At 41.8% G+C, this 20,067-nt stretch overlaps 2 protein-coding genes across 3 annotated transcripts in view; one reads left to right on the plus strand and one right to left on the minus strand.

Annotated features, from left to right (window-relative positions):
• The window catches only part of plcb3 (phospholipase C, beta 3 (phosphatidylinositol-specific)), a 194,893-nt gene that overhangs the window by 8,098 nt on the left and 166,728 nt on the right, over window positions 1-20,067 (plus strand). The window lies entirely within an intron of this gene.
• On the minus strand, window positions 4,464-11,891 carry slc3a2a (solute carrier family 3 member 2a). The gene is made up of 11 exons (XM_071894255.2): window positions 11,781-11,891; window positions 10,402-10,627; window positions 10,028-10,215; window positions 7,943-8,116; window positions 7,637-7,731; window positions 7,262-7,398; window positions 6,668-6,777; window positions 6,106-6,305; window positions 5,839-5,916; window positions 5,407-5,620; window positions 4,464-5,286 (listed from the first exon to the last, which is right to left on the minus strand). Exons 2-11 carry the CDS (start codon window positions 10,596-10,598, stop codon window positions 5,147-5,149), a joined length of 1,533 nt encoding a protein of 510 aa, XP_071750356.1. The 5' UTR covers window positions 10,599-10,627; window positions 11,781-11,891; the 3' UTR covers window positions 4,464-5,146.

Consider the following 20,067-nt stretch of genomic DNA (forward strand, 5'->3'; position numbering starts at 1 on the left):
TGAAAAGAGCGAGTGTCCCTAATTGTACATTCAGTGTCAACTTAAATGCAATAAAGCAAGTTTATTGGCTCAGTTGGTAGTGAAAACATGATTCGTGGAGCATTTACTATATGGTATTAAGCACATTTAATACATTCTGCAGACTTCAGTGGATAAGCAACTGTCAACTGACCTTAGGGGTCACAGGGTTGACTATGCTAACAGTACTAACATGTTTTAAAGAGTCTGGGTCCCACGGTGAAGCTAAACTTTCTCACTTTGGGTCCCAAGCTGACAGACTCCTTCCTGACGGTTTACTGATTTATTTACAAGGTGGAAAAGTGAAGGAAAATATCTTCTTACCTGTGAAGTTGCCATTGTGAGGGCAGATGTGTCAATGGCAGTGCAAGACGCGTGTGTGTATGGTCTGTTTGTGGGCATGTATGTGTGAAAGAGAGGGAGGAGAAAGAGAGAGAGAGAGAGAGCGAGAGAGAGAGAGAAAGAAAGAACCTTAGGTAGTTTCACCAGAGGCGGTCGGTCGCTGTCGTTCTTTCAGTCCTTGCGATCTTTCACACTTTTTCACGCACCTTGTCATAACACCACTCGTGTGTGTGTGTGTGTGTGTGTGTGTGTGTGTGTGTCTGTGTGGGTGTGTGTCTGTGTGTGTATGTGCGTGTGTGTGTGTGTGTGCATGTTTAATGTATTTGTTCATGATCTCACAAGCCTCGTCATTGTGATCCTGGAAACAAGGCGACACAGACGGAGAGAAAAACACCACAGTGTGTGTGGCCTCAACCTCACACACACACACACACACACACACACACACTCACTCACACACAGTTTCAGTTTGAGTGTATTCTTTCTGTCCCCTCTCTTCCCTCATTTTCTCTTTTGGTCTTTTTGATTCTGAAGGGCCACACACATCTACATGGTCTACACACACGAACACACACACACACACACACACACACACACACACACATACAGTACATAGACACACAAGTGATTTTAACATTTTGTGCTTGGCTTGTGAGGTATAATTACATGGTATGATGTCGATTAGATAAAAATATAGATGATCACTGTATTTTGTGTTACACATGGATTCATTAGACGGATTATTTTTGCTTGCGTCTTTTCATTCTCGCTCACAGCAGAAAGTGCGGATCACTGCTGTTGCGGAAAAAGTTGAGTTCCAGTTTGGGGGAAAATTCTTCTACTTGAACTGAAGCTTTTGCACGGTCAGATGCAAAAACCCATAATAACATTTCAATTGATGCATCATCGCCGATCAGAAAACAAGGGTTGTACAGGCAGTACAGTAAGAGACAGACAGTCATGAGCTGCACGTGGCGGCACAGCGACACTCCACTGACATGACGATAACATGACAATTATGATATTACCAATTACGATAGTAGCAGGTGGTTTGTGGCGATACAGGTGCATTCTGTGGCACGAATCATAATTGTGGGTGGAGGTTAGAGGAGCGAACTGTGACTGGAAGACTGAGAATGTGGGTGGGGAAAGTGAATGAGTAACGCTCCCCTCTCGCTCAGCCCTGGTAGTTGAGCAGGGCACAAGGCACTTCAACAGGTGTGAAACTGTATGAATGTGAAACAAGGCATCGCTGGGAAAAAAGCATGCATGACCCCGGGTAAACAAAGGTTAAAAATATGGAATTAAACTCATTTGGATGTAAAAGTTCAAACATTGTGCGCCCCAAAGTCAGATTCTCATTCATTATCGACGGAGCAGTCTCGCTTCTCTGCATTCTAGCTCGATTTGCATTGCACACATACAAATGTATTCATTTGGTTATGAAGCTTATAATAATACGCTGTAGCTAGAGGTACCAGTTTTCACTTCAAAATATGATATAATAAGGTAGAATAAAGCATTTGAAGAAAATTCATGAAACAAGTTGATTTGCATTGGAAACGAATTGAATTATTTCACGCTAATGGCAATTTTTCACTTTTCTTTCAAACAAACAAGATTTTAAGACTCAGTAGTAGATTATGATTTGTTAAGTGAGTATATTGAGTGTAGCGACTTGATTTATGAAATATATTTGAATATTTTCTTCAGGTATATACAGTTGTTTTCAGTCACAAACTGAGTCTTAAGGGTTTTAAAGTAGAGGGTTTTCCACTAAGGAGTAAATTACAGTGCATTACTAACATTACATCAATGAAAAAAACACATATCGTAAAACATAGTTTGTGCCTCAGTGCTTAAACACTGCAGTGCTCCGTTAAAAACCGCTGAAAGGTCATGTCACTTCATGTCACAGTGATGTAAAAGGTGTGAGTGTGTGTGTGTGTGTGTGTGTGTCAGACTAAGACTGAGAGTCGGTCATGACTGTGCGCGGCGGTGGGGGAGCCGGTGGTTGGGTTTCGCAGCGGCGTGGGGTGAAGAGAGAGGCGGCGGGGCGAGCTCTGGTTCCCGGTATCGTGATCTTCAAACCTCCCCAGCGACACCGCAGCGGCACGGCGGCCCCGTATTGCACCGAGACCCCGAAACTCTGCTGAGAACAAGACTGCAGTTCCAGCTATTAAAGGGATGTTTCCACAAGAGGCTGGTTCGCTTCAAATCAGTGGTTCCGCGTGATAGATTGTCATGTTTTATGGCTTTACAGTACAGACAGACACAGAAGCACGGGTGAAAAATCAACACATTGGTTCAACTTTAAAGATATAATATGACATTTCAGGGTTTGACTTTAAAGAGATAATGCAAAATTTTTCACAATAAGTTAAATGGTAGATTGTCACTATTACAGGTAGTGTAATAAGAAAAAAAGGGCCAATGGGACACAATTACCACAGTAGAAACAACTACATAAAAGCAAGTCTATAAAAGTGGTTTTGAAGAAGTGATTTAAAAGAAGATACTGATTTTGCTCGTCGCTTTTTTACAGTCTGTGGTCGTTCCGAAGTCTAAGTGCTCTGGTATCAAAAGTGAGATCACCCTTTAATTTTAAACTAGACATGGGAATGGCCGGCCTAAAGATCTCAGGCTGGGCTCCAGCTCATATGGGGTTCAAGGAGTGATGATGTAGTTATGCAGTGTGACTTAAAACGAATGCGTAAAATGTTAAAATCAATTCTAAAACAGACTGGCAGCCGGTGTAAAGAGGCAAAAACTGGAGTGATCATGTTTCTTGGTTGACGGGAAAAAGCTTGCTTGTTTAAAGTAACCTCTTATATTCTTCTTCTTCTACAAAATTTTAACTGTTTAAAAAAGCATGTTCAGTTTAGTTCATCAAACAGCAGGAACATGCTGTTTGCTCAGTCCAAAGCATGCTCTCTAAAACAAATACTTGCAAGATTCAGAGATCTGCAGTTTCTTTAAGCTGCCTGCCGAAATTTTTGACATCAAATTCACAAAAATATATCCACAATTCAAGTCAGCGGCGAAGATAATGAAGCCACAGAGGAGAGGAACCTGCCAGCTTGAGAACGGCTGCATTTTCACAACAAACAACAGGATGCATCATAAATACAATATAGTGGAACTGTGCGAACATCATGGCTTTTTCATCACAGCAGTTCTTCCTCCACTGTCAGTAATGTCTCCATCTAAGCAGCGGCAGCTTATTTTCCAAACTGTTAAATTCTATCAGCTGTAGCATCCTTTCTACTGGAATAGTAATTTCATGAGAAAATGGCCCATTTTCAATTTCTCTTACCCAGTATCCTCTGGAAATCAGTTCATTTTGTATTGTTATTAGAGGAAATAATTGCTTTCAAAAATGTTTAACTATGTCAGAGAGAGAGAGATCAGAGGCCACATTAACACAGAGAAACGGACACAAATAATCTCCAGGTTTAGTGTAGATGGGTTTTTTTTTATGCCAATTCATCTTCCAGGGCGTTTTTTATTGTCAAGGTCAGTCACTAAAAATACATATAAATACATACAATATTTAGTAAATTCTCCTGAACTTTCATCACAGCATCAGTTTGATTAAAATGAACTCTTTAGCAACTTAAGGATAAATTAAGAAATTTAGGAGAATAATTCCACTTGGTAACTGACTGTCGACAGTAATGGGAACCTCTGGGTGACAAACATGGCCTAAATGTGTCAAGAACGTTCAAAAATATATTTATATATCAGAAGTGGCTTATTAAAAAAGGGCTTATTAAAAGTTATCTTTCAGTAGGTTTCTGGCATTACAAGTGAAGTTTTAAGAAAAGGAGTAGTGAGTGTATGACCCATATAGTGAAACGCGTGTGCGTGTGCACTATGTACATGTTGCCATCTTGCACCTGTAAAAGCCATCCATGTGTAGGGTGATCAAACACGTGCTTCCTCTGAAAACATCTTTGTATGACACACTTACACACACCTGTATGTACTAGAAAAGTCTCTAATCTACAGCATAATGGATGGTCTGTCACACCCAGACTTAAACAAAGAACTAATTTTTTTACACACAAGAATACTGCAACACACACACGAAGAGTCAGCAGTAGTCAGTACAAGAACTTTGTTTATTCATTTCAAATTCAATTCAGTTAACAGTCAGGACTTGAAGCCAGCGGCAGTAATTTTGTTTACCAGCACTCTCACTAAAAAATACTTTCACATTATCAAACCGAGTCACCACACATGTTCAAAGTTTTAACTTGTTTTTCCTGTGCGATACATGCATTTCAGTGCAAATGGAAAGTCCATGAAACAAAAATAAAAGGCGTTACTAAAACATTTCTTAAAATGAATAAAAACAAAACGGATGTCTTAAAAAGAAATGCCCAAAAGAACGAGAATGGAATGTCTTGTAAGAAAAACACTGGACTAACTAGAAACAATAAACTCACAAAAACAGACTCGTTTGAATAATGCATGTCTGGAGAAGCTGCATCTTTTCCTAACACATAAAAAAGTTTGCTTTTTAAAAATCCAATATTTAGAGAGTACGGAGTTTGTACTGGCCTACAATTTCTTTACCTGCACTGCCGTTTTTTCCATTTGTCCTAATCCTTAATTTCATTTAAGTCCTGACTGAACTGATATAAAAATCCTACATAGAGTGGTAAAAAAAGTCCTGTATCTCTTGCATCTTCTAGCTTATTCCTACACCAAGGGCTAGGGTTGAGTTTAATTTCATCTCAGAACTAGTCTACCCTAGTTTTGCTGTAATGTGGCGCCCTCTTTAGCCGGTAAAGGGGAAAATCAGCAGGACCCCGTGTCCGGGCCCAAGGGTGATTTTGTCCAGTTTGACTGTTGAGTCTACTGCCAGATCTGGATCAGTGGACAGCTTCACCTTCGCTTGTTCTGGCAACTTCAAGTCACCTAGAGAGGGAAAGAAGGGGGTGTCAAACTCTCACAATGGTGGACAAAAAGAGTCTTAATGCCCCTTTAAGAAATAAAAAGAAAAAACGCATAAGAACATTCGTTTTCTACACATTTTACCTGTGGGCGTCAGTGTGAGTGTTGCGGCCGTTGTGCCCCAGTTGACCGCCGTCACGTATCTTTCGCTCTGGTCCCACAGACGGAGGAAAGCGAGCGATGAGGCGGACGACTGGAGGAGGTGGTAGTCGCCGTGGAGGAGAGAGCGCTCCTTCCCTCGCAGGTCGCTGACGGATTTGAACCACTTCCGGCAAGCCAAGCGCTCTTTCCTCTCGGCCTGCGGAGGGGAGAATTATGGGATGGTTTTTAAAAAAACAAAGTGGTGGAAGCAAAGAAATGCCTCTGATCGTGTACTCGCTAGTTTCTTGTTCTTAATGAGGAAATTCCTTCCTGCATTACAGCCATTCAGAGAACTTCAGACATAAATGACAAAATCAGACAGATGAGTGTATCCCTCTCTCACTCACACACACACAAAACACACACACAACCTACCTCAGCAGTCTGATTCACAACAGCTCCAGCGGCAGGCTCCTCCTCTGTGTCCCAAAGCATCACAGGAGCTTCTGCACCCTGATGGAGGTACAAAGAGGACAAAAAAAAAAAAAAAGGTTACAACCTTTCACAGCTGGACATGAGGGAAATAATACATTTGGACACTTTCTTCCATGATTATTGCATGACATTTTTGTGTGCCACTGAAACCATGTTCTCAGAGAAATTTTTAAAAAACGGTCCTTGAAAAGTCAATTCATGGTTTACCTGTGCCTGAAGGCCGATCTCGTCTCCGTAGGTGAACACCGGGGTGCCGGGCATGGTCAACAGCAGGAGCTGGTAGAGCCGGACCAGGGCCGGAGTCCCTGCCATCTTGGACAGGTGATCCTTATTGGTGGCACCCAGGCCCCAGCCCACACGCCTCTGATTCGACTGGAGGGTGTCGATGTCCTGGGCGCGCTGCACTCCTGGAGACATACGGGTAGAGAAAGGTCAGTTGGACCAACTTCTTGCTTTTCATACAGAGAGTGAACAGTCTGCTACCCTTTAGCATTTTTTTGGTCTTTATTTAGACAGTGGGAAAGTAGAGCAGGAAACACAGGATTTGATCCTAGGCCAATCACATTATACTGTATTAAGAAAAAAAACAGCATTTATCTGAATAAGGAAGGAAGGGGCTGATTAAATTAACAGAATGAGGACAAATGCAGGGAAAATAGCAATCCTCCAGAAAAATGTATGGGGTACGGTGTCCAAATTGATAGAAAAAAGTAATAGAAAATAAAAAAAGCTCCTAGTGACAGACGATAAAGCGGGTATTCCAGCCTACCTCCGTTTTTGGTGCTGAGCAGGTCAGACAGGATGAGATCCACACCGGACGTATTGAGGAGCAGAGACACTTCTGAGGCCGAAATGCCTTCCACCACACCCATCAACGCCCTGAGAGGAGAGGAAATGTGGTCAGTTCGGTCTTATGACAGAGGGATTGAAAAGCTGAGAGACACCCATTAGTCTATTAGCTAGAAAATGTCAAGAAATGCATAGAATTCTTTTCCCCCTGAATATCTGCCTAACTGGCTTCTTGAAATAGCCGAGGATGAAATCCGATTTGTGGGTCAACTTGTGTCATTCCTCAACCCCTCCACAAGGTGTCGCTCGAACATCACACAGAGTTTCAGCCCCACTGGCCTGTGGATTCTTTCCTTGTTGGTCCCTCTAAGCCCCCGGACCCCCTAATCCCCCGCTGTGCTGGAATGCTTCTGATCTCCGCCTTCCTCCAGGACACAATACACTCCAACCTGTCTGCAAAGCCTCCTGACCTTTTACTGATGTTACTAAACATCACTTGCAAACTGTAAAACTGTTTCCATTTAAGTTCAATGCAACAACGGGACGGGGAGCTTCAGTTGTCAGCCCAGGTTACCTCTTCTTGGTGTCCTCGGTGCGGTTGCCCTGAACAGCGGCCTGAAACTTTGACCAATCAGGAGAGGAGGAGGCGTTGCTCAGACCCGACACCTTGATGCCATCAACGCCCAAAAGGAACCAGTGCTCCGACGCAACCTGGGAGACAAACATGCACATTGCCGTTACTATAACCAGGGAGAACATTCCACTTGCATTCATTCTTACCATTAAATGCGAACATTAAAACCTGCAGCGCTCTCACTCTCATAAAACTAAGGGATTCGACTTCTCATATTCCCCTATCTTAAGTGTTTGCTATTAAAATGTATCTAAATAACCTCTTTAACTTGTGCATGCGTGTGTGTGTGTGTGTGTGTGTGTGTGTGAGTCTTACCTTGAGTTTCTCCAGTACATCTGCAACATCACCACTGCGGAACCAAGCTTTACCACCCAGATAGTTTGGAGTCATATCCAGCACCACAGAAATACCTAACAGAAAAAGTACAACAGAATTTGAGTTACGGGATCCTCAGTTTGTTTTAGTCTGGAGAGCTAAATCACTTTATTAAAACATGTCTTCCACTGATAAAATGTTATTCTTATGGGCTTGGACAGTCCAAAAAATCAAAATGTCGGTATGGACTTTCACACCCAAATGATTTGTTTCAGCTATATGGACAACATTTCTGAGGCTACCCACCCTTCTTGTGGGCCTTCTCCAGCAGGGCGCTGAGCTGCTCCTCGGTTCCCTGGGTCGGGTTGATCTCTTCGAACTTCAGGGTGTTCGGCTGGTCGGCCTGGACCGTGTGGAAAGGGCCGAGAACCAGGCCTTTCACCTTCAACTGGTTCACATTGTCCAACTTGTCCTCAACACCTAGAGAGAGAGAGGGAGAAAGAAAGAGACCATTTTAGTGAGAAATTCACAATGGGTAAAGACAGAGAGAAATGAATGTGTGAAAGGGGGCAGGGTCAAGGGGTTGGTGAGAGAGGGCAGGAGATTGAGAAAGGAGAGAAAGATCAGAGACAGTTTGAGTTAGGATACAGGCGAGGAAGAGAGGGGAGGTAAAGGACAAATAGTGGTGTTCTTTTGGAGCAGTATTGACTCATGGCAGCAGCATGTGAGCGACTCCCTCCACACCCTCTGCTGGCCATGTAAAGGCAGAGTACAAGGAGGTCCTTCATGTGAGAACAACTCCAAGTCACGTGTGCTTGTTGGAATGCTGCCCAGGGCCTGCTGGAAACCCGAGAGCGCCCTAGTAATTTGCCTTTTCTCAAAACGGCAGTGCCTGTGTCCTCCCTGCCTGTTACTCTTAAAAAGCTGAAAGATTCAAGGCAAAATCGAATGTGCTATTAAAGGCGGAGCAATTTAGGCTGATAATTGCGCTTGAGTTGAATTGGGCTACTTTTATTGCGCACTGTGTTTGAGCAAAGCTACAATCCAAAGAAGCAGTCTCTAAGCTTGTGCTGAAATTGGATTATGTTGTATGCAGGACTTAACGCCTTGGGGGACATTTAATAAAAAATATAATAAATCTCTATTACTGAGAGAAAAGTTCTGATCAATTTTAAGGAAAAAAAAAATATATATATATATATATATATATCCCAACCGTCATGGGATGATGGAGGGAATCAACAGCTAAGTATGATATGAAAGAGATGACACATGGCTTTTCTAAAATCCATCTGAGCTTCAGCCGTTTGATTCAAATAGGCCAAAAGACTGTACTTAGAGATATCTTCATACAACTAAGCAGAAGTGTCTTGGGTTGGTTAACCCTCAACCTCAGTTCTTTGAGCGGGAGTGATATGAAAGAGGTGACTCGTAGGATTTTTTTGCCCTTTTAGACCTTGAGTCACACCGTGTTGGCCTAGTCAGCAGTCTGGTATCCAGCCAGCTGGAACAGACCGGGCAGAACTGAGGAAACGCAAGACCTGGTCACAAGACTAATCCCTCATGCATTAGCGTGTGGGTTACCACACCAAGGCCAGACAGCTCTTTGTAAAAATAAACTCATAGCCTTGTTTTGCCTTTACATTTGTGAGGGTTTGCTTTGTGTTAGGGATGGGATCAGGATGACACCAAAAGCAGAAAATAACAGGGAAACAGCAGGAAGACGGGGTATCTCCATTACCATTAAATGTCTGAAAAAATATATATATATACACATTTACCCTGGAAATTCCCATCCTCTCAATCCAGTTTTATAAAGTAAAGCGCATATAAAATAGCGACTACTCTAGAAAACTAGTTTTTCCATACAGGTACGGTGTGCCTGTATCTGCTTGTATCCAACTGTTTGGGATACATACTGTAGATTGGTGGTCAGTCACTCAGAGTGGAATCTGAAAATACTTGAATGGCGTGTCTGACTCAACATACTCATGAAACGCCTACTGGCTAAGAGACAAGGCCAAACCTGTCCTACATGTACTTAAAGATTCTATTTCTTAGGTTTACTCCGATAGCCTAGTGTTATCTAAGATGTTCATTAGGTTATCTTGTTAAGCCAACAAATTATGGACACTTCCACTGGCCTAGCTTTGAATCACAAACTGTCCTAACATGTCTCATTGTTGCCTTACATACATTTCTTAAAAAAAAAATATATAAGTAGTACATGAATGCAGTATCCATGTGTCCATTCAAAGTGTATATTGAAATGTGTAAACCTTTCATTCCTTTGGGAGTGAAAACCACTGTGCGATTACCGTATGTCTGTCCATGTGAGCCTTTAAAATTAGCAAATTTATCAGTTCTTTACATACTGGACACATAATATACCTTTAATTCCATCGTTGGAGAAGGCATTCAGGTCAGAGATCTGGTACAGGGGGCCTTCGTTCCACCAGTTCATCTCGGGGATGGGTTTACAGCGGGGGGCCTGGACGATGATCACTATGGCTCCAGCCAGCATGCCCAGCCAGCCCAGCCAAAACAGCACCAGGAGGACCCAACGGGTTCGCACCCACCTACAGAGGAGCAGAGAGAGGAAAAAACAGTTAGAATGATCATTGATTACATGCTGCTAAACAACATGCCAATTCAAGACTAACATAATCAATCACAAAAGAATCTGCAAGGACACCAACATCAAGTCTTATGTCAGCGTCCAGCAGAAACCTGGTGGATCTATTCCTCCATCTATGAGCTCTTACCCTGGAGTGCCGGCCACCTTCATCAGCTCCTCTTTGGACAGGCCGGTGAATTTGACCTCATCCTCAGGAACCTTCAGCTTGACGCTGCCGTTCTTCTCCCCGCCTGTGAGCTGCAGAGCGCCCGTCATGGGCGTCTTCTCCGGGTCCAGCTCATTGAGCTCCACGTCCTTCATGTCGATCTCAGCGTCCTTGTTCATCTTCGTTCAAGTCTTGATTTGTTCAATTTCTGGAGGGAAAAGAGGGGGAGAGAGAAGAGAGGAAAGGGCAGAAGGAAAAAACATGTGATTAATGGTCAAGCTGATTTGTCTCTTGTTCTTTTGAAAAAGGCCAGGAAGGGTGTGGGGTCTAACACTGCACAGAACCTTGTTTAATAGCAAAATATATGACCACAGAATGGGAGCAAAAGGAGAAATAATGGTGAAAAGAGGACTCTTTTGTGGAAACTAGAGGGGGTGTTCTTGGAAAAAAGAATAGAATTAACTACATTTCTGGTCACTTTACCAGGTTCTTACACTAAACTCCTGGTTGAAGCGTGGAAGTAATATCTATGCAGCAAAAACATTAATAAACTAAACAAATCGCCAAACTGCTAACGCGGGCTAATAACCATAGAGAAGGACAGCTCACCACTCGGCTTCTGACGTTCACGTTGCTATGGTTTCACTAGCTTCGGTTAGCTAGTTAGTTAAAACAAGTATCTAAGGCTGAGAAAAAACTAAACCCATTTTTAACGTTCCTTTAAATTTCATATCGTGTTTTATAATGACGTTTGCCGCTAGAACAAAAATTCTGACAAACCAAATGTTCAACAGTTGTCTGACGAAACTGCGCCCATCAATTAACAGTTAACCTAGGCTACAAGCCGCATCCAGCCGTCTAGCTAGCTAGAAACACAGATTAGCTACTTCTAAAATGTCTCGGTGTATTTTCTCTTTGGCACATTATATTACACAAAAACAGCGATTTTATTTAGTTTTTTTTTTTTTTTAGCGGAAGTCTCTTTTTCTTTCCACGGCTTGGCACTGGTCACTTCACATATCATCGAGGTACGCGAGGCGAAAAACAACACTCCAATTTCCGTAATAAAAACATATCCCAAAAACTCGTATTTTTTCCCAACTTATTTGTCGGACGAATGAGAAAAAACGAAAATCAATCTATTTAACGATAGTTCGATAAAATGTGGCTGGTGTATAACGTTAGTTAACTTGTTTTGTTCGAGAGAGATGATGAAATCGAGCCCATCACTTTACATCATCTGCCGGGACACGAGGCAGTAGCAACATTGTACCTCCCTCTGAATCTAAGACACTTCAGTTCTGTGTTAATATCCACTTCATGGCACCACATCCGATGGAGTAAGTAGAACAACCAATTACCTGTAAAAAGCAGGGTAAAATCCGTCCAGTTTTCTTGAGAAGAAATTATTTTTCCTCAGCCCTGTAGGCTATGCTTTAGTTGTCTACTAATCTCATTACAAAGAATGGGCTTGGTCTGTATTTATAATTGCCTCAGTTTCTCCGCCTACCAAGCTGGGAGGACCCACTGATCTCTCTCTCTCTCTCTCTCTCTCTCTCTCTCTCTCTCTCTCTCTCTCTCTCTCTCTCTCTCTTCCCAGAAAAGCCAAACAACAAAACAACAAACAAATTGTACCTTCTTTGCTCCAAGTGGACATACCTTCTTTAGGTTCCCAAGCCATTAGAAACAACCCAACAAAACATGCTTATTTATTCCACAAAAACTTTTTTTTTTATCAGAATCCTGAGACCAATTTTGTGCCAGAAGAAGTGTTGGCTATTCTATTCTATTCTATTCTACAAATAATTCCTATTTTTGATGTATGTGAGATTAATGCTTACATCCTATTTGTTCGAAGTCCAGTGCAAAGTTTCACCGTGTCTTGATAAGAAGTTTTCTCTTCAGACAGACTAACTGTTAAACCCTCAACCTTTGGCCCAGTTTGTACAATGGGCACGCAGTGTAAGGCTTTCACTGCTATAGCCAGGGATAGACATTTTCCTGGGGCGACTATTTTTTCAATTAAGGCCATGGGGTATCATTGTCCTTGCTACCCAGGATATGAATAGAAGCTAATAGAGGTGGTATGGAGGTGGAAGCCAGTTAGCCACCCGGGCTATGGTCCACAGCTGACTGTAGAGCTTTCCCATGACAGAGCACAAGTTCTACTCAATAAATTCTGTTAAATTTGTCTACAGTAGCTAACAAAATCAGTCTAGGGTTGCAAATATATTTTTCAAAAAGCAAACATATCATAAACAACATCATAAAAGTCACAGCCCACATCAACCCGTAATGAATTGATGAGTAGATTGATTGGTTCCTATCAAGGCTTCTGGTGGGGCCTATAGTCTATTGTATTGCTGATTAGATATCCATTCTGTTCTTCACTAATCTCATTTCTAACCCCACTTCCTCCCCACATCCTCCTGCTGTTTCCCTGACTTTACTTTTTAGCATTATGCAAACATCAATTGCATCACTAGTGTTTCTGCTTCATCAACACTTAGCCAAACCTTCACTGATTAATCCATTTAGTCTGATGAGTGATCACACTGACTCTACAATACGACGAACCAACCAGTGAGCAGCAGCAGTGCAATTAAAGTCAAAGTGTGACTTTTACCATTGTTACAACTGGGTGAAATGTATGTAAAGCGCATAGTGAAATTTTGATGAATTGCACCAACAATTGATGTTTGCATAGGGGAAACCAGGAAGTGATCTAATCTATTTTCTCCTATACCAGGGGCCAGAGACGCCCAGGTCCTGTTATATAACAAAAATGTTCTCAGAAGGGGTCTCTGGTACAAAGTTTCATCAAATGGAGGCCCGTGACCTAAGCCATGTAGCTGTTTGAGGGTCCTTGACAAAAATAGCCTGTCAGTTCCCACTCAGAGTGACCATGTTGTTGTTGTTGATGATGTTGCTGTTTTATTTCCATGTGTCAGATGAGATTGTAGTTGTTATTGTGGCTGTGTGATCATTGATATAAATACATACAGACATCATTTTACTAATGTTGAATTCATGATAATAAAAATAGTTTTGGAAAGGGTTATAATAAATCTAATCAATGAAAGTCTGTAAATTAGAATGAAATGTCTGTTTTAATTCTATCGAGCTTGGAGCAAAGTAATCAAAAGTAACTGAAAGTAGTCTAGTAGGTTATAATACAAATTACAATTTTCTACAGAACATCAGTCCTGTGTAATATATGGCATTTTAAAAGTAATCTCCTGTCCCTGCTTGTGGCCATATGCATTCCTCAGCTGCTGGTGACCTTCATAGAGAACATACAGTAACAGCAGGCTTCTAGGAAAGAAGAAATGTTTACGTCATGTATAGAGAAAGTGCTGTCATATGTTTCTATTTATACTGGTAATGTAATGGTTAATAGTGGTATCATTAATTATTATGATGGTGATGAGTAGGAGAAGGAGGATGATGTTGTTGTTGTTGTTGTTGTTGTTGTTGTTTACCTCAGTCATGGGCAGTACAGTATGCAACCTGAGAGTCAGTCAAATGCTGGGACATGCTCATGACCAGTGTCAGGGGTTATTGATTACGTAACTATGGTTTATAGGAATAATATTACTGTGAGGCCGAACAAGGTCATATTACACAGTGCTTTTTAAAACAGGGTGGGCAATAGTTCTGGTTAGTATTCTTTCACTTTTTCAGGTGCAAAGCTGCTTCCAGAATAGGATTTGTTTTTGCTGATGGTAATGGTAGCTTATTGAATTGTGGGAAAGTTTCGGGGCTCATTTCAATTGCAAGGAACATTGATTGGATTGGATTATATTCACTGACTGAAAAGAGTAACTGATGAAAGGGACAAGTAAAACATTTTATGATTGACTGATAACAGTGCTGCTCTTGATCATACAGACAAACAACCGTTCTATTCTATTTTTTACTAATCTAATTGTGAACTCTATCTCTTCTACCACATCTCTCTATCTTCCCATACCCCACCCCACCCCCACCCCCCTCCATGCTACTTGTTGGGTCTGTTTGTTTCTGTTCTTGTTGGGCTGGCAGGGCGGTTGCAAGACAGAGAGCGAATGACATCAAGAGGGCAGAACCTAATGCTTAGAGTATCTTTGTCCTTTCCCCCCAACCTGTTCTACCGTCTCTCTCTCTCTCTCTCTCGCTCTCTCTCTCTCTCTCTCTCTCCCCAGGGTGAAAGAGATACATAAAAGCAAGAGAGGTAGGGGAGAGAGGGTGGGTACAGAGACATGGTGAAAAAAAAAAAAGAAGAAATACAGAGGAGGATGAGTAAACATGTTTATGCGGTGAGGTTTAGGCAAACGCAGGAACATGATACACCACTTAGAACTGGTTGGACTGTACCTGTGCATGTGTGTGCTTGAGTGTGCATATGTGTGCATTAAGCCTCTATCCCAAAGCCCTGAGGTGTTTTCTCAGTGAAGCGGAGTGTTGTGACTTGTTTTGCTGCAGAGCGAAACAGAAATTTCCAATCCAAATTACCAAATCTCAAAAATCATTCATTATATATAGTGGAACAGTGATTTCTACCCCTTTCATTCATTTTTTTCATTATGCTTTTGCAATCTCTTTTGTAGGCCAGTCTAACAAAATAAAGGCTAGCCATTTTTAGGCTACTAACACACTAGTCTATAGTGTTTATTTCAGTGGTTCTCAAAGTGGGGCCCAGGATCCCCAGGAGTCCCTTATGAGTTTCTATGGGGTCTCCAGCAAAGTGAAGAATGTTTAAATTTGTATGTAATTTAATTTACTACAAATGATCCCAATTAGAGAATGTTTATTCTAGTCATAGGTTTCACTCTCACCTCTATTATGTCACCATGTGTAGTTCAGACAGTTTTACAATTCAATACAAAATCAACAATCTTCCCATATGTATCAAATGGGCGTCCCTGACCTGAATGTGTGTCTATTTGGGGGTCTGACATGAAAACATTTGAGAACCTGTATTATTCAACCAGTGTAAAGTTTTGCAAAAGCCATGGCAACATGATGCGACTGGCTGTGTGTCTCACAAATATAGACCTGCCCAGTCAGAAAACTTCAGCTGATGAAGCCAACAATCTCCAAAATAGTTGCTTGACCCTGCAGATCTTCCTCGACCTAAATATTGGTCCCAACCCAGGCTCTGAAAACACGTGGAGACACTATCTCTCTCCCTCTCTCTCTCTCCCTTTACTCAAACTCAAACACACACCATCTGTTTCTGTTTTTAACTGCGCCTGACGATCACGTGTGTGTGTGTGTGCTTGGCAGCGTCAGGCAGTAACGGAGCTGTTGACTGCTGGCTGATGTGAGCACGCGTACTGTTGATCAGATATAAAAAATAAAAAAGGGGCCACTCTCATTCACCATCCCTTCTTTTTCAGACTGTTCTCATGGGTTTTCTGCTTTCGTAGATTTCAGTGGAGAAGATTTCCAGGAAAGATGGGAGAGAGAGAGAGAGAGAGAGAGAGAGAGGGGTGGGTGATAAACGTTGAGAGATTCAAAGCCTCAGCTCACTGATCCATTTGGATAAATGACAGATGCAGCTGTCATGCACTGTTGCTCCACCTCTGAGAGCAAATGTTTGGAGAGGCGTTGATGTTGGGTAGATGCAGGTAGGAGGATGGGAGTGGAGGAGGAGGAAAGAAGGAACTTGGGGAGGGAGAGATGGCAGGGTGAAGGAAACAAGCATTAGGGGGCGTGGCTAAACAAAGGGGGGAGGGGTTCAAGGAAAGAGAGAGAGAGGGGAACAGACAGAGAGAGGACAGGGGGTGTGTAAACATGTTTATGAGGGCGAGGGCACAGCAAAATTTGGCGCAAAATTAGGAACGCGACACGGCCAGTGGTATAAATGGAAACACCGCACTCAGCTCTGGCAAGGCTGTGTGCAGTGCACGTGTGTCTATTTAAATTCACTTTTCCTAATTAAAGCTCCCTAAGTCCCAACCACACACACACACTTGATACACACTTTCCAGAATGTCAATCACAGTGTTAAACCTGAGACTGACCTGAAACCTCACATCTCTAAAACGCCTGAGCTGAGAAGATAAACTGATGGACATCCAAGCAATTTTTGACATTTCTCCAATAAATGTGAAGCTTTACAATACAGTCCATGGCTTGGCTTGGTTCCCACGGTCATGTAAAAAATGTCTTGCAAATGGGAGACAATGTCAGCTGTCAATTATGGCACATGAAAGAGCAACAGTGACGATATTAGGTTTGTGGAAGGAGGACAGTGATGGAATGATTCAGTGCTAAAACAGAGGAGAGCTGTAAGGGGCTCAGTGTTGGAGACTTGTTCTGTTGTAAAACCAGTGTAGCTGCACCTTGTTTATGCCTGTGGCAGAGGGGGACACTATCACTAAATCCATCTGCAAGCGCTCACAGACACACACACACACACAGAGGAAGAGAGAAGGAGGAAAGGAGGGCAAAGTTGCTGCACGGGCACGGCTTTGTCTCTTTTCTCAGTTCTGAGGCAGGCGGGGGAACAGGCAGTGATTACTGTACACTACTGCTTCAGTGTCAGTTTCAGAAAGACACAAAAAAAAAATCACAACACACACTAGTAAGTGTTTGTAACAGCAAAAATGTCACATAAAGTGTTGTATGCTCATATACAAGTAGATAGAAAACTACAAACGAGGGGAAATTGTGAGCATGTATGAGCATCAACTGATTCTATTAGATTTTTTACAAAGTTGGTGTAATAGATTTTCTTGACACCTATTTTTTTTTTTACATTTGAGCAAATTCTCAAGGCTTACCCAAGATTCATATCCAAGTTATTAATTGATATGTTTCTTTTTTGGTGCCAAACCAGTGGTAATCAATTATAAAATGTCAAAAGTATTGGTGCCAATAGGAAAACTAATCAGTTTTTTCTTTTTCAAATCCTGAAAAGTTGACTTTTTAGAGATGCAAAGTTCCTGCAATACCCTGACAATATATGGATAGATGTTTTGCGGATGCATGCATTGTTCTGTAAATTAAACAGTCTACAGTGCTGAAGACACACACACACACACACACACACACAGAGAGAGAGAGAGAGAGAGAGGCCCACCATAAACCCTTGTCTGATCCCTCTCAGAGAGTTTATTTTCCAAGACAGCGTGAGCATGAAAAAATAACAGAGCCGACCCAGACCAGTTTAGACCAGTTTGTGCTCAGCCTTGTGCTTTTCATCTCATTGTTTCAGGATCTCTGCAACGTGTAATCCTACAGTTTACAGGCAGTGTAGTTCAGGTCCCTTTCCTCAACAGAAATACTAAAAAGAGGTGAAAAAGAAAACCTAACACTGCAGTCAACACCATGTTCAGTGGTTGACTTTTCAGAGCTTTTAAAAAGATAGATGAAGGGCAGATAACCTGTTGTTTTCCCTTCAAATATACAGCCAACAAAGGGGATGTATTAGATATTTATTTTTTGGATACAGTATAGAAATAATAGAAAGTTGTTAGGAAAAAGAAAACTCCATATTAGATGACTGTACTGCATAAGACTTACAGAAAATAATTTACAGGCAAGGTTGACAGTGGGGTCTTTCCATGAATGCACACTTTCTCACACACACATACACATTCCCACACGCACGCACGCACACACACACACACACACACAAAACAATGTAATGGACGCATCACAGGGACTTTGGCTCATGTGATGTAATTATATTGCTTTATGTTCTCTCGTGCTGAAACCATTGGTATATTAGTGTATAAGTATAAGTGTACATTAACCCCCTGGGTTTTACTTGTAAAGCAAAGATATATAGATTCACACACACACACACACACACACACACACACACACGCATGCACATTCTAACTTTTCTTTACTTTCTCACTCGTTATTGGGGTAAAAACCTCTTTTTTGTTTCCTCTCTCTGCTTCCATCTATCTTTCTGTCTGCGTATATCACTTGTTTCCTCTTGTTCTTTCTTTCTTTTTTCTTTCTTTCTTTCTAGACTGTGTAGCCTACTTTTCTCAGATGGACAAAGGCCAGACTGTTCAAAGTGGGAAACTCTCTCTCTCTCCCTGTCTGTCTCTCTCTCTCTCTCTCTCTCTCTCTCTCTCTCTCTCTCTCTGTGTATTAGCATGAATGGAAGTGAACCGATGTTGCCAAAAGCATTTTGTCGCATCACAAAGCAGCTACCAATTAGTACATTACATGAGTACATTCACTTTAGAAGTACCTCATAGAGATGTGAAAGTAAAAATAAAAATATCTCTGAATATAAGACTTGAAGTGGTACAAATTGAAGAAATCAAACCACAGAAATTACGTAATAGACACTTAAATTAGGTTGCCATTATCTATGGAGACAATGAAAGTTTAAATCAGAATTGAATGAACTAAATCAAACTGTTTCTTAATTTGTAGCAAACTGACACAAACTTTACAGCAGCACACAGTCTTTTCCTCTTCACCAATTCAGGGTGGTATTTCTCATATTCACAATCTCATTTTGGACATTCAAATAAAAATGCAATTCTCTCTCTCTCTCTCTCTCTCTCTCTCTCTCTCTCTCCATCCCCCTTTCCCTCCCTTTCCGCATTCATCTCTCTCTCATTCACTCACTCTCCCCTCTCCATCCTCTGCCCTGGCTTGTTCTACTGTTACAGTTTTTTCTCTCCTTTTCACTCGCTCAAACCTCGTTCCCTCCCTCCTCCATTCCTCTCTGTCTGTCTCTCTCTCTCTCTTTCTCTCTCTTTACCCCCCCCCCTCTCCCCCTCTCTCTGTCAGGAAACAATAGTAGCATGTTATGCATGAATGCCGCCTTCTCTAATCTAATCTGTGAGGGGAATTTCAAACAGTTCAATTCACAGACAGAGAGAGAGAGAGAGAGAGAGAGACAGAGAGAGAGAGAGAGAGAGAGAGAGAGAGAGAGACGGTATGAAGCCTGACGGTACAGACAGAAACATGGAGAAAATAGGGAGGAAGACAGGTGATATGTGCCAGAAAGAACAATTTTGAGAGAACGGAAATGAAAGATTCCTATCTCTCTTCCTTTCCTCTATACCTTTTCTGCCTCCCCTTCTCTCTCTGTCTCTCCCTCTCTCTCTCTCTCTCTCTCTCTCTCTCTCTCTCTCCCTCTCTCTCTCTCTCTCTCTCTCTCCCTCCCTCTCTCTCTCTCTCTCTCTCTCTCTCCCTCTCTCTCTCTCTCTCTCTCTCGCTCTTTCTCTTGCTTTCTCCTTCTCGCTTTCTCTCTCTCACTTAACATTTTACTTCAAATTGTTCCTTCAGGTTCCATTTTGGCTGTGAAGGCACAATAGCATCTTTACATCTGAAAAGGTATATCAATGGATCTTTAAACAGTAATATATACTTTTGAAGTAGACAGTGTATGGTGGACACAGCTTTATAGGATACAGCAGCTGTGATAAAACATACAATGTTGTACCACTTTTTTCTGCAAGTGACTAAAAAATGAAACAGCATGTGTTAAAGATGGGTTAAAATTACATAAGGTAAAGTAATGATGTGTTTAAATGAGAAAACTATGTGCTGAAATATGTTAAAAGGACATGCATTACAGCTGTGTTAAAATTGCACAGCGCATGTTAGGGAACGATGACCCATCTGTAAGTGAGTCAGTCAGTTCTATCAAAATATGTTCACACCAGCCATACTTGTTCTCCC

This window comes from Centroberyx gerrardi, chromosome 23 (assembly GCF_048128805.1).
Source record: "Centroberyx gerrardi isolate f3 chromosome 23, fCenGer3.hap1.cur.20231027, whole genome shotgun sequence".
Taxonomy (NCBI): Eukaryota; Metazoa; Chordata; class Actinopteri; order Beryciformes; family Berycidae; genus Centroberyx; species Centroberyx gerrardi.

Excerpts from the sequence above, each read along its gene's own strand:
- slc3a2a (XM_071894255.2), bottom strand. The coding sequence starts at position 10,598 with ATGAACAAGGACGCTGAGATCGACATGAAGGACGTGGAGCTCAATGAG. Across the intron at positions 7,732-7,942 it reads GGAGAAGGCCCACAAGAAGG|GTATTTCTGTGGTGCTGGAT; the intron begins GTGGGTAGCCTC and ends TTTTTCTGTTAG. Across the intron at positions 5,917-6,105 it reads AGATCGGCCTTCAGGCACAG|GGTGCAGAAGCTCCTGTGAT; the intron begins GTAAACCATGAA and ends TACCTCCATCAG.